The 13,202-nt window shown below is 40.5% G+C and overlaps 1 protein-coding gene across 4 annotated transcripts in view; it reads left to right on the plus strand.

Annotated features, from left to right (window-relative positions):
* The window catches only part of WDR47 (WD repeat domain 47), a 29,923-nt gene extending 17,876 nt beyond the window's left edge, over window positions 1-12,047 (plus strand). For all 4 annotated transcript variants that reach the window (XM_032117701.1, XM_032117700.1, XM_032117699.1 and 1 more), the window contains 9 exons: window positions 2,142-2,320; window positions 2,422-2,679; window positions 3,382-3,457; window positions 4,701-4,858; window positions 7,435-7,604; window positions 8,482-8,652; window positions 9,051-9,182; window positions 9,788-10,006; window positions 10,658-12,047. In XM_032117701.1, the coding sequence (XP_031973592.1) occupies window positions 2,142-2,320; window positions 2,422-2,679; window positions 3,382-3,457; window positions 4,701-4,858; window positions 7,435-7,604; window positions 8,482-8,652; window positions 9,051-9,182; window positions 9,788-10,006; window positions 10,658-10,800 (1,506 nt within the window). In that variant the 3' untranslated portion in view covers window positions 10,801-12,047. The remainder of the gene's footprint in view (window positions 1-2,141; window positions 2,321-2,421; window positions 2,680-3,381; window positions 3,458-4,700; window positions 4,859-7,434; window positions 7,605-8,481; window positions 8,653-9,050; window positions 9,183-9,787; window positions 10,007-10,657) is intronic.
* The last annotated feature ends 1,155 nt before the right edge of the window (window positions 12,048-13,202 follow it).

Raw genomic sequence — 13,202 nt, forward strand, 5'->3', positions numbered from 1 at the left:
CATAGAGAAATTAAAATTGGGTAATTCCCTTGTAAACATATCTTTGCTATTCAGAATCCAATAGCATAACCTTTTTTTGGATTCATCTTTGAGGACTGTGCCTTGACTATCTATTTTCTCTTTTTTCTTTTCTGTAACAGCAGTAGGGGGAAAGTGAAATAATAGCTCAGAAGGAAACAATGAAAACAGTTACCTCTTCTATTTTTTTTCCACAGTTAAATACCCATCTCTAAATTTGGTAATGATGAATAGCATTGAGTGTGCTGTCTGTTCTGTTTGCAGACTCAGGTTTGATTTTCTTAAGTAAACTTTGTCTTGTCTTATGACATCTATATGGGACTGAAAACCAGCCTAACCTTGACAGGGCTGTTTTCTAGTAGGCTCTGGATACTTGACTCTAGACTACAGTGGGGTCTATGGTGGGATTAACAAAGTCCTCCAAACTTGAGGACTTCACTCCGCTCCTGGACTTTGAGTCGCTTCTCTGCTGCAGTGGTGTTTTGTATGCATGTTGGAAGGGAAGGAGGAGCTTAGCTAGGTAGGCGAAGGGCAGGCTTCAAAAGGGGAGAAAAATAGATGCAGAATTTGTAGGAGAGAATGAGGGCAGGAGATGCTGTGTTGAAGATATTGGCCAGGTTGCTATACACAAGTAGAAAAGAATGTACTACCTGGTGCAATTTCACCTTGGTTTGTTTCCCACATCATAGTGGTGTATGTGTATACCTGTATGAGTAAGAAATTAATTTAAGTCTCTTTTCAGAGCTTTATTTTGCCTGTGTTCCTGTAGAAGCTGATTTAGAAGCCAGAGTTTGTAGAATAGAGCTTCTGGGCAACATATTTTAGGTTTGCATGTTAGTTTGGGTAATAGTGGCACAGAATCCGAAAAAACTCAGAAGAGTGAGTAAAATTGTAACAAACAAGTATCAGTCATGGAAAGAAGTATAGAAAAGAATATACTTGTTGCTTAGGATTATAACCCAGGGACTGGGGAATAGTTCATGAATTTCAAACACAGAAAATAAACGCTTTTGACTTCTGAGAATAACTTCGGAGTTTCTGAATTGCAGGTATTCACCATGGGAAACTTCAGGTGGTAAATATTTTGCAAATGCAACAGCACTAGGAAATCCATTGTAAATCAAAAAACATTATTGTGTCAGAGAACGAAAAATCATCATGCAAGTATTGTTAATTAGAAGAAATGCAAAGGCTGTTAAAAAGACAATATGCATGAATTGTCTGAACTAATGTGAAGTTATGAGGATGTCCTTATACAACTTAAAATCATAGATGACAAAGCTATCACTCCAGAACACAAGCAAAAAACCCATAGACTTTTTTTTTACTTTCACTATTTTTTTTCTATTGGTATTTTTCTGTTTTTTTCTATTAGGACAGTATGCAGTTTGGGTTTTTTCTTCAGTGTGGATAATCTGGCCTTGGACTAAAGTGCTTTTGGTCTTCTGTTTATTCATTTTTATCTTGTTCTCAGCTGTTAGCAGAAAAGTGGAAGAAAAATGAGGTTTGGGAATGCAGAAGGCAGCAAGTCCTGGGCAGCTGGCAGTGTGGGAAGCTAAAAGACAGTATGTGAAGGAGAAAAGACTATGAGAAAGGAACTTCAAGTGTTTGTTTGGTCCAGAAAATAGGGAATTCTAAAGTTAAAACAGGGCACCAATTTCAAAAGCGTAATGTAACACTTGGATAGACCACTGCAGAGTTCGCTGCTGGGTGGGGTAAATTAGGTCTGCAGACTGATGGCAGGGAGATGTCAACATGGCAGAAAATACTGAATTTTTAATGAAAGTATGACTTACATAGTTTTCTGGTTTTTATTTTCAATTTTCAATCACTTTTTTGTTTTGATCTTAAGTAATACTTTGGAAGTTTTGTAGGAAAGAGCAGTCTCCTTCAGAATTATGGCAGGACTGCTTCAACAGTGAATAGCATAGGCTGGCAGTGCTTTCTCCTTTTAATACATAAATTGTGTCTGGTTTTAAGGCAGAATGAAACCATCACTCCTCAGAGGTGACTCTTCTGGCTTTTTGATGCTGTGTTGAAATGCTGAACCAGAAAGTAAATATTTAAGTTAAATACCACAATTAACTATTTAAATTCCATCTGGGATTCTCATTGCTTTTTAGCTTCGTGATTCCACAGAGCAGTTTCAGGAATACTACAGACAAAGACTACGTTACCAGCAGCACTTAGAGCAGAAAGAGCAGCAGCGACAGTTGTATCAGCAGATGTTGTTAGAGGGAGGAGTCAATCAAGAAGATGGAGCTGACCAGCAACAGAACCTTACTGAACAGTTTCTTAACAGGTTGGGGGAGTTTCATTCTTCTACCCACCCATATCCCTCTGTAACTTCTCAAAATAACCTGGTTTGATGGCTTGGTTTTTTAACTTGTCATTTGTTATTAGATCTATCCAGAAACTAGGAGAATTAAATATGGGTATGGACAGTCTTGGAAATGATGTACAAACACTTAGCCAGCAATGTAATGGGAGCAAAGGGATTGCATCTACCAATCCAGCAAGTAACTTCACATCAGCACCTTCAGATGGTAGCCAGAGGATAGCAGCTGATAGCCCAAATCTGAATACAAGCACTCCTCGAAAGTGTGGATCAGCTAACCAGATACCCTTTCCTGAAGAGTCACCTGTACAGGGGAATCAAAGGTAAGTTCCTGGAGAGCATTCAGGACTGGATATATCCTTCTGCTAGCACGTGGGAGAGCTGTTGGTATTTGTCTTTAGTTATCTAATTAATTTGTCATTGAATAGGGGTATTTAGCTCATGATCAGTGTTTTCTAAATATTTATGCAGAGATTATGAGGTCTTTTTTTTTTTTTTTTGGACAGCATGCATGAGGAATAGTGGTTATTTGTTATGGCTTACATTTTATACTTGTTTTTAATTTTGGACTTTTTATTCCATCCTATATGTATAGTTCTTGTTTATTTTGTGCTATACTAAGTTTCTGGAAGCTTTTTTATGAAATACAAATCAGATGAAGGGAGAAGCAGAGCAGAATGGGAACTGAATTTCTTCTGTTAACTAAAAGCAGTGCTGACCTGAAAGTCACACCTCTGTGTGTATATATTGTATCTATATAGAATATGGAATGTTACGGAATGAAAAATATTTTTAACTTGTGTTCACTTGTTCAGTGCTTAGAGTTGCTGCAAAAAGCAACTTTTACCCTTTGTAAAAATAATAGTTTAAGGGTAATGATTCAGACATGTATAACACTTTACACAAATTAATCAGTTCTGAGAATGACTGAAGCTGTAACTTTAGTCAAAAAAATACTTACCAAAAAATCTGTCCCTGCTCTTGTTTTGTCTTGTGATTTTAAACACTTCACCAAATCAAAACAGTGCATCAGACCATGCTGTCAGTCAGCCACAGTCAGAAGACTCTTCGGGGAATTTATCTAGGACAAGAGGCGATGAGGTGAGTTTTCTCGTTGTCTTTTACCGTGTATGTTACGAAAAGATTCAGTATTTAATCCTGAGTATGTGACAGCCTCTTACTGTTAAGAGATACTTGGAATGAATTTTGGTTGCTGCAGTGCCTACAATCACAGAACCATTGAGATTGGAAGGGACATCTGGAGACTGAATCCAAACCCACTGCTCAAAAGAGAGTCAATGAGAGCAGGTTGCTTGGAGCTGGGTCCAGCTGGGTTTTGAGTCTCTCCAAGGATGGAGGATGTTCCCCAGCCTTTGTGGGCTACCTCATCCCATGTCTGACCACCCTCACAGTGTTTTTAAAACACCAAAAAAGTTGAAGTGGAATTTGCTTTATTTTATTTGGTGCTCAGTGATTCTGGTCCTTTCACTGGGTACCACTGAAAAGAGTCCTGCTCCATCTTCTTTACTCCCCCAGTCACATATTTATATACACTGGTGAGATGTACACATGCACACCTTGAAAAGCCCTTCTGATCTCAAGGCCAAATGGTACCAGCTCTTTCAGCTTCTCCTTGTACAACAGATGTTCCGATGGGATGTCTTTTACAACCATTGTTTTGTGTTTTCCAGGCTGAACTTTGAGTGTTGGACTCCAGTCAGTATGGTCTGAAAACCCAGGGAAATAGTTAATAGGGAAATAACTGCAATAAGTACATTCCAAAGTTTCTACGTTGGCTAAATAAAAATCATAATCTCAGAAAGGTGGTCAAGAAGTCACAAGGAGGATGGTGTAATAAAGCTTAGCATAATTTAATGATAACTTTGTGTTACATACAGGGTGAAAATCTGATTCTATGTTTAATATTATATTTGCTTTAGAAACTGTGTTTGACTTGGACTGTTTTCACTAAAAATGCATCTTTGTTCCTTGTGCAAGTTTCACACAGATCGAATGTACTTACACACAAATAAACTTTAGTATTGCCCATCTGAGGTGGGCTGTTCTGAACAAAAGCAGGTGGAAGTCTGGAGGGAGAATGAGAAATGTTAATCTAATGTTATCTGTAAAAGTCAGTTGAAGAAAAGAGCTTCAAGTATGGCGTTCTTGGACTTGGAGTAGACATTGTTTACAAAACTGTACTCTGAGAAATCCAGCCTGCTGTGCTGCTGTTTGTTAATACTTGGCTACAGTAGCTTTCCATTATTCCACAAAGCAGTCACACCTAGTTTTAAATGTCCAATTTTACACAGAAGAACCTAATTTGACTGTTATCCTTTTACAGGATGACAAATCAAAAAAGCAATTTATTTGCATTAATACTCTGGAAGACACACAAGCTGTCAGAGCTGTAGCCTTTCATCCCAGTGGGAGTTTATATGCTGTCGGCTCCAACTCTAAAACTTTGAGAGTTTGTGCCTACCCAGAAGTAATTGACCCAAGGTAAGAATGATAGTATAATCATTTATTTTTCTGTGTCATGGCACTTCTTTCTCTTGTACCTACTGATACCTGTACATTTCATACCTTTATTTTATTGTCATAAATAGAGCAATGCTCTCCTTGGAATCCTGAACTGCTATACAGAAATAAGGTGATGTGCTGACGTATATTTGTGGGCTACTTCTTTGCTCTTTCATTACTTGCAAGATGTATTGCCACAAGACCACACCTTTCCTTATAAAAGTGTTATCTTTTGTCTCAGCAGTTGGGCTTTTCTGAGTGTACTGGTTGGCCTGTGGTTTTGATATTCCAGCTGTAGGAGTGGGAGAAACCATGTGTCAGTTGCCAAGCCAGCACAAGCTGGACTTCACAAGATTCAGTTTCTGGCAGGAGAACAACTTAACAGTAGAGAAAGTTGTATCTTCTTGAAATTTTACAGCAAAACTTGCCAGAGCATGTCTGTTGACCTGTTTTTACTCGAAACATTGTTTTCTAGGTAGGTTCCTTGACAGAAAAACCACTATGTGGTTTGCTGTGCACCTGTATTTTCAGTTTTCTTTCCACCTATCTTTTTAACAGGACAGGGAAAATACACCTGGAAATAAGTGTTGCCACATCAATAACAATCTCCTTAATTCTGCTCAACTTATATTATTTTCTTGGAGGAAGGGAGAAGTGCAAGCATCTAAAACTTCACAATTTCATAGGGAGCTAGAAGTGTGCAGTGATTTTATCTGGGACATCTTCCCACTTTAGGACTGATGTTTGTGCTTCCAAAATGTTAAAAAAGTAATCTGATTTTCCTTTTCCTCCTTAAATATCATCAGTAAGGTAGCCTTTGAAGTTTAAATCCAAAATATTTATGAGCAGTGTATGTCACAACAAAAAAAGGAATTGATTTCTGTTACCTAATACAAGCCAGCTTACTGGGCTTGAAGCCCAAATAGCCTCTTGACTGGTGAGCAAAACTTGCTGGCTCCTGCACAGCTGCTTATTCTGCTTGTTAGGAAAGGTTAGGGCAACTGCAGCCTTAGTTTCTACTTGCAGTGCACGATCTGATGTGACAGGAGGCATAGTGCATCTGGACATGAAAGGAATACCAAGATTTCCTTAATTCTGAACTTGTAATTCTTCCACTTACTGTTGGTTTTAACTATGCTTACAGTTTGCCTAAAATATTTCATCATGGGATTTACAAGTCAGCAGAGAGATTACATTATCTTAAAGATACTCTAATCCTTGTAACAACACGAGTCTAGACATGCATTCAAAATTACGTGCTTCTCAAAGAGCTGTGGTTGTGTGGAATAACTGTTCTTTGAAGCTCTTTTTTTCTAATTGTCCTTCAAACTGATTAACTATTCAGGACAGGTTGGTTTGAAGTTGTTTTTTTTTCCTTTCTCTAAAGGTATAATAGTAGTGGGGGGTTTTTTGCACACCTTTAAGATTAAACACTGACAGATACATGTTACAGTTCTGCAAATGTTGCTCAAATAATAACAGTGCTTTCATGCAGTGGATTGGCAACATGTGGTCTCTGATCTGGGTAGATGTTCTCCTGTCCTGAGAGAGTCAGTGATCCTCAGCTCTTAACGTGTGGTGAATCCAGACTCAGAGTGTGAGATAAGGTATTAGGCCATTTAGGAAAATCTGTAGTGTGTTGAGTGATCCTGATTTAGGCTAATCTGTCATGGATTTCCTCTCTGGCAACAAATAAAATTAGCTTCCATATAGATTTGCTTCAGTATTCTTTACTAAAGCCATGTTAATCTCCAAAGTTTTTTAACAGTCTTGGATGATTGTCTTCTGCCTTTTCTCTCTGCCACTTTTGTTCAAGTATTTATAGTAAGGTTTATGAATTTCTTCAATACCAATTTAATTTGTTGAATTTCTCCTGTTAATGTTACTGGAGTGGTATGGAGGTTGATACTGCAATACTTTATCCTAAGTACTTGATTTCTCCCTGCTGTGAGAGCAGAGAAAGAGCATTATAGGAAGGTAGTTGATTGAAATCAAGGAAATGTAAATTACTGGGACTGTTGCTTTTATTGCAGCCATGTCTAAATCTCATACGGTTTTATAAATAGTAATCTATGGTGTATTTAGATGCTGCCAGGATTCTTGCATTAACATAGAGTGGTAAATCTGTTTTTCTTGCACAGGCTTGGCCTACTGTTGCTTAGTTGAACTTGTGCATATTCAAAAGTGGCCATAAAATTAAGTTGTTGAAGTATGAAGGATGTAGAGAAAAATCACACCAGTTTCGGACTCTGGGGATAATGTTTTGTTGTCCTGTAGCTAGTAATTACTGTATTTTATCTGTATCAACCATTTAGAGATGAAGGGACTGCGTAAGTTCTTTTTGCACATTCAGCCACAGATACAATGGGAAAATGGGGAAAAACTGAGAAAATGAGATGTCTTTTGTCTTTGATCGCGTACATATGTTTCAATGCAAGTAGTCATATGAATTTCATGTCATCCAAGATAACAGAAAAATAGTATTTTCATTTTAGAATGCTTTGTTTCTCTTAGAAACAAAAGGAAATATGATTTTTTTTTTTTTCTTTTACCAGTGCTTATAGTACTCCTAAACAGCCTGTAGTTCGCTTCAAGAGGAATAAGCATCATAAAGGATCAATCTACTGTGTAGCCTGGAGTCCCTGTGGACAGCTGTTAGCTACTGGTTCTAATGATAAATATGTGAAAGTGCTGCCTTTTAATGCAGAAACTTGTAATGCAACAGGTACTGTGTGTATATTTAGTTCAAAGAATTTATTTTGAATTACTGTCCAATATTTGTCAAAACCATTCAAATTACATTGATTATGTTTTGTTATTTTTATTCTAGTATTTTAATTTAGTCTCTTTTCCCTTTTACTATCAATGTGGTCTCTATCCAGCAAAGAATCACTGTGAGGTTGGGAGTTACCTTTAAGGTTTTGTTTGGGTTGGGTGGCAGTGTTTTGGTTTCATTTTGCAAGACTCTGGTATTGTGCTATCTCCTGGCAGATTCCTCCCCATTACAGTAAAACAGCCAGATGCTCTTACCTACTTCTAGAGCTTGGTTGTCACTAAGAATTTATTTCCACTCCTAGTTCCCTTTTCTCTTGCCTAGCTCTCTCTTCTCACCCATTTTAGAAAGGTTTCTGTCCCAGCAAATATGACTTCCCATGCCCAGCCCTCCTAATCAATACGTTGAATGTGGCTCTTATCTTTTCTGTTTTGAACTTAGGCTGCTTTGTCCTTCATGGTTCAGTGCTCTCAATGATCCTTTCCTCCTGGCAAAGAGCTCCTTTTGAGTTCACCAGAGTTTACAAAAAGAAATAAATGTACTCTGTAAGAAACCTTGGCTGCAGCTGGCAGTGGTGATGGTCTATGTACATTTTGCAAAGCTTTAGGAAGTAGGAAGTGCAAGCGACACTCAAACCCAGGATTCTTAGAGATTGTATTTGAACTGTAGTAACTGAAATAGTCTGTTCTGTGCTAATGTGCACAGCCATGTTTGCACTTGGTGGCACATTCGCCCTTGCCTAAAATACTCTGCATTATCACTCTAAAGAGCACAGCACTAACAAACAAAGTATGCCTTACTTTGTTCCTTGATTTTTAAATTATTTTAGGACCAGATTTGGAATTCAGCATGCACGATGGGACAATCAGAGACCTTGCTTTTATGGAAGGCCCAGAAAGTGGTGGTGCTATTTTAATAAGTGCTGGAGCAGGGGACTGTAATATTTACACAACAGATTGTCAGCGAGGACAAGGCCTGCATGCCCTAAGTGGTCACACTGGTATGTACAGTGTGGCTTCTCTCACACTTTCTAAGTCTATATTATAATTCTAATAAAGTTGTTGGGTCGTTTTGGTTTGATTTGGTTTAAAGTAATTGTGTTTTTCTTTTTAGAAAGACTTTTTTTTTCCTCTCCCAATTTCTCTTGAGGTATTTTGAGGGGAGTTGAGCAGTGTTTGTTCTTAAATATGTTTGCTGCTAATCTGATGGAGAGAGTGCACACCTCATTCCAGAGAAGGCACAAAGCTGGTTATTGCCATGCACTGGCAATGGATCATGCAACTTGCAGGTTTTTCACAGGATTGTTAAGTCTCTGAATGCAAAAAATAGTCCCAATTGTAATATTTTAGTGTTGGATTAATGATGCTTAATCAAATTAAGAAGTCTTCTTGTTCACAGGACATATTTTAGCACTTTATACATGGAGTGGCTGGATGATTGCATCTGGATCTCAAGACAAGACTGTAAGATTCTGGGATTTGAGAGTGCCAAGCTGTGTTCGTGTTGTGGGAACAACATTTCATGGAACAGGCAAGACTTGCTATCATGCCTCTGATCATTCTGGCATGAAAATAGACTTTGAAGATGTCAAGGTCATATAGAGAGAATGGGGGGTGGGGGTTGTGGCACAGAAGAAAGGCTTGGCTTAAAGAAAGAACCTGTCAGGATATCTATACCTGTGGGGTTGGTTTGTTTGTTTGTTCCTAAAGTACTATTTCCTTTCAGAAGATGGGTAGTTTTTTGCCTTATGGCTTTCAAACAGACACTTTTAAGCATATTCAAATACAACAACCTAACTGAAGTCCTTGAAACTATAGGACCAGGGTGAATTCCTTGCAGTATTCCACATTATTTCATAGGAGTGACTTTCTTTCCTGTGATGGAACAGAGACTTTCTCATGCAGCTTTAATAGTGTCTTTGCTATGATTCGTGTGTGACCTATGGCTTCAGAGTTTTTAGTGCTGAAATAGAAAGACTTTCTTATTCTAAGCTGGGTATGTTCACCTTAAATTTGAGGCCAGCTTTTGGTGTTCTTTCACAATGCATGTTCTTGTGTTTAAAAAAAAAAAAAAAGGCTGTTTGCAAAACCATAGTTAACTCTACTGTGTGAATGCTGGGTTTCTGTCCCCTGCAGGGAGTGCTGTAGCCTCAGTGGCAGTGGATCCCAGCGGCAGGCTGCTGGCCACGGGCCAGGAGGACTCGAGCTGCATGCTGTACGACATCCGCGGGGGCCGCATGGTGCAGAGCTACCACCCCCACGCCAGCGACGTGCGCTCCGTGCGCTTCTCCCCGGGCGCGCACTACCTGCTCACCGGCTCCTATGACATGAAGATCAAGGTGACAGACCTGCAAGGTAACACAGGCCAAGGGTCACAGGTTAACTTCCCATTTGGGGCTTTTAATGTTGAAGTTGACAACTTGGCTCAAGGATCAGGTTTTACTTTAAAAGGGGAAAAAATAGTAGAGCTTTGAAGGTTGGACGTGTATATTTGTGATTGTGTCTGTTTGAAATTGGCTAATTGTGTTGCTGAAAGTGTAGGCTGTGAACTGAATCATGTTTTGGGGTGAGGGTCTCATTACAGTAAAACCATTGATTAACACTGTTGCCTGGTGAGATGGCCATTGCTTTCAGACAACGTTCATAAAATTGACCCTTAGAAAAACTGTAAAAAAGTATAGTAATTCTCATTTTTACTGGGATGAGTAAAGAAGAGGGAAGATATTGACATGATTTTCTTGGACCATTAAATTTTAATCACCTAGCATAAGAATGCTGGAGATCTGCAATTTTAAGTTGTACTGTGCCCAGTAATGCCTAAAAACTGAAACACTGGGGCCTTTTGTTATGCTCTGTGTGAGAGAGAGAAAGGGGGGTCAAGTACACTTCATAAGGTGAAATACAGATGTAGGCTTTAAGTAAGCAAACTGGTTAAAAAAGACCTGCCACCCAAGGCTGGGATATGGGTTCATGAAATGAGTAATGACTTCTGTTCCTCTTCCACAGGGGACCTGACAAAGCAGCTTCCTCTGATGGTGGTAGGGGAGCACAAGGACAAAGTTATTCAGTGCAGATGGCACACGCAAGATCTTTCCTTCTTGTCATCTTCTGCAGACAGAACTGTAACCCTTTGGACCTACAATGGTTAGAGTACAAACAAAGGCAACTATGCAGCTAAAGCACAGAGACCCGAGACTACAGAACTGTCAAAACAAGTAATAATAATGAGGCTTTGAGAGAGCAGCAGTTGAGCAGGAGAGTGTCTTATCAAGAGGAGGGGCACTTGTCACTGATTTTTCTGGTTTCTAGGAGGTCTTGGTGTTTTTAGTATATTCTTTTGCAGTGCTTCCAGTCTTCCATGTTGAACTCATGCTGCTGTGACCTATTGTAGTCTTGTTGCCAAAGTCTATGAGGAGAACTCTTCTGTTGTTGATGTGCACTCAGAGTAACATGAATGATGTGTTTACAGTTTGGTATTAATTGCATTCCTTGTTCTTTGCCTCAATGAGAATTTTGTATAGAAACTTAAGTTGAGGAACACTCTAATCAAGTGTAACTAGTTACACACACACACATAAAAGAAAAATTACTTCCACTGTTTTTTCAGGTTTATTGTATTCATCATTTTTAAACAAGAGCTCAAACTTTATAACATCTCCACAGTTTCAATGTTTTTAGTAAAAGAAAATCTGAACTTTAAAGGTTGACTAGGTAGTAACCACTTCTCGATTATGGTCCATTATATAGTGGTGGTTTTTCTTTTTTTCATCTAACCTGGGAAAAATGTTGCTGTTTTTACTACATGACTTTGTTTTGAACCAGCTAACATGTTGGAGGGGAAAAAGTAAAATATTGACTTTTTTCAGTAGGAACGTGTAATATTTTACTTTTTGAATGCAACAGAATACCTCTGTGTATAATGTACTGTAGAAAAGAGTGGATTGGCAGCAGTTGTCACAGTGAGCTTAATGGTAATGGCTATCAATTTTTCAAGTAAAAGGGATACCATTAATGCTGTAATAGAAACCAGCATGGCTCAAAATGCTATGTCTGCATGATAATTTAAGAATTGTTTAAATTCCCGGTTCAGAAGCTTATCTGAATTTTTTCTTGCACTGTTTATGGGAAATTGCAGTTTTATTTCTACAAAACTTTAGATTCTAATGTTTATGTATTGTTATATTTTCATATTGTACAGTTCCTTTTACTTTTTAAAATATAAACCTTAAACTTTAGGTTATTTATTTATTTGAACTGCAGTTAAGTTTTGGATTCTCTTGGTTACTAAATTATATGTGCACTGTAGCAAGCATTTTTAACTATCGTATAAAAGTGGAAAGGTAACTATAGAAGTGTATCTGTGCTATAATCTCAATAAAGACCTCCAACACCTGCACCTGTTTCATGTGTTGTTTTGGATTCTTGGTTTATAATTCCTCAATCCAACTGTGATACAACACTTTGACATATGATTTAAGTATGCCAGAACTATAAAATACTTAAGAGCTTTGATACTGCTTCCAAGAATCGGAATTTGCAGTGCAGTAAGTAATAATACAGTGGTGTAGAGCTGAAAATCTTGTTTATTTTTTATTAGTTACATAGACAATAATATGTATGTATGATCAATGGTATATATGCAAAGTTACTTTGGAGGAAAATAGTGTCTCTCTAGTTGTCTCTCTGTGGTCAAAGCTGGCAGATTATGTAAATTAGTATATAAATTAATTAGTTAATTAGTATATCTATAAATAGTGATTTCCTGACATTAATTTTATTTCAAGTTGTGTCATTACAGAGCGGATCTGGTTTTACATCCATGGTTTTACACCCCGCCTCCTGTGTTTGAGCTTGCATTTAGCGCAGGTACGCCTCTCGGCTGTGTGCGGGGGCCCGCAGGCGGCTCCGCGCACCGGGGCGGGCGGGGCCGGGCGGGCTCGGGGCGGTGCTGCTGCTGCCTCTGGGCGGGGCCGGGCGGGCTCGGGGCGGCGCTGCTGCTGCTGCCTCTGGGCGGGGCCGGGCGGGCTCGGGGCGGCGCTGCTGCTGCTGCCTCTGGGCGGGGCCGGGCGGGCTCGGGGCGGCGCTGCTGCTGCTGCTGCTGCCTCTGGGCGGGGCCGGGCGGGCTCGGGGCGGCGCTGCTGCTGCTGCTGCTGCCTCTGGGCGGGGCCGGGCGGGCTCGGGGCGCTGCTGCTGCTGCTGCTGCCTCTGGGCGGGGCCGGGCGGGCTCGGGGCGCTGCTGCTGCTGCTGCTGCCTCTGGGCGGGGCCGGGCGGGCTCGGGGCGGCGCTGCTGCTGCCTCTGGGCGGGGCCGGGCGGGCTCGGGGCGGTGCTGCTGCTGCCTCTGGGCGGGGCCGGGCGGGCTCGGGGCGGCGCTGCTGCTGCTGCTGCCTCTGGGCGGGGCCGGGCGGGCTCGGGGCGGCGCTGCGGCTGCTGCCTCTGGGCGGGGCCGGGCGGGCTCGGGGCGCTGCTGCTGCTGCTGCTGCCTCTGGGCGGGGCCGGGCGGGCTCGGGGCGGCGCTGCGGCTGCTGCCTGTGGGGGGGGCGGGGCGGGCT

The sequence above is a fragment of the Corvus moneduloides genome, chromosome 9 (genome assembly GCF_009650955.1).
Source record: "Corvus moneduloides isolate bCorMon1 chromosome 9, bCorMon1.pri, whole genome shotgun sequence".
In the NCBI taxonomy this organism is placed as follows: domain Eukaryota; kingdom Metazoa; phylum Chordata; class Aves; order Passeriformes; family Corvidae; genus Corvus; species Corvus moneduloides.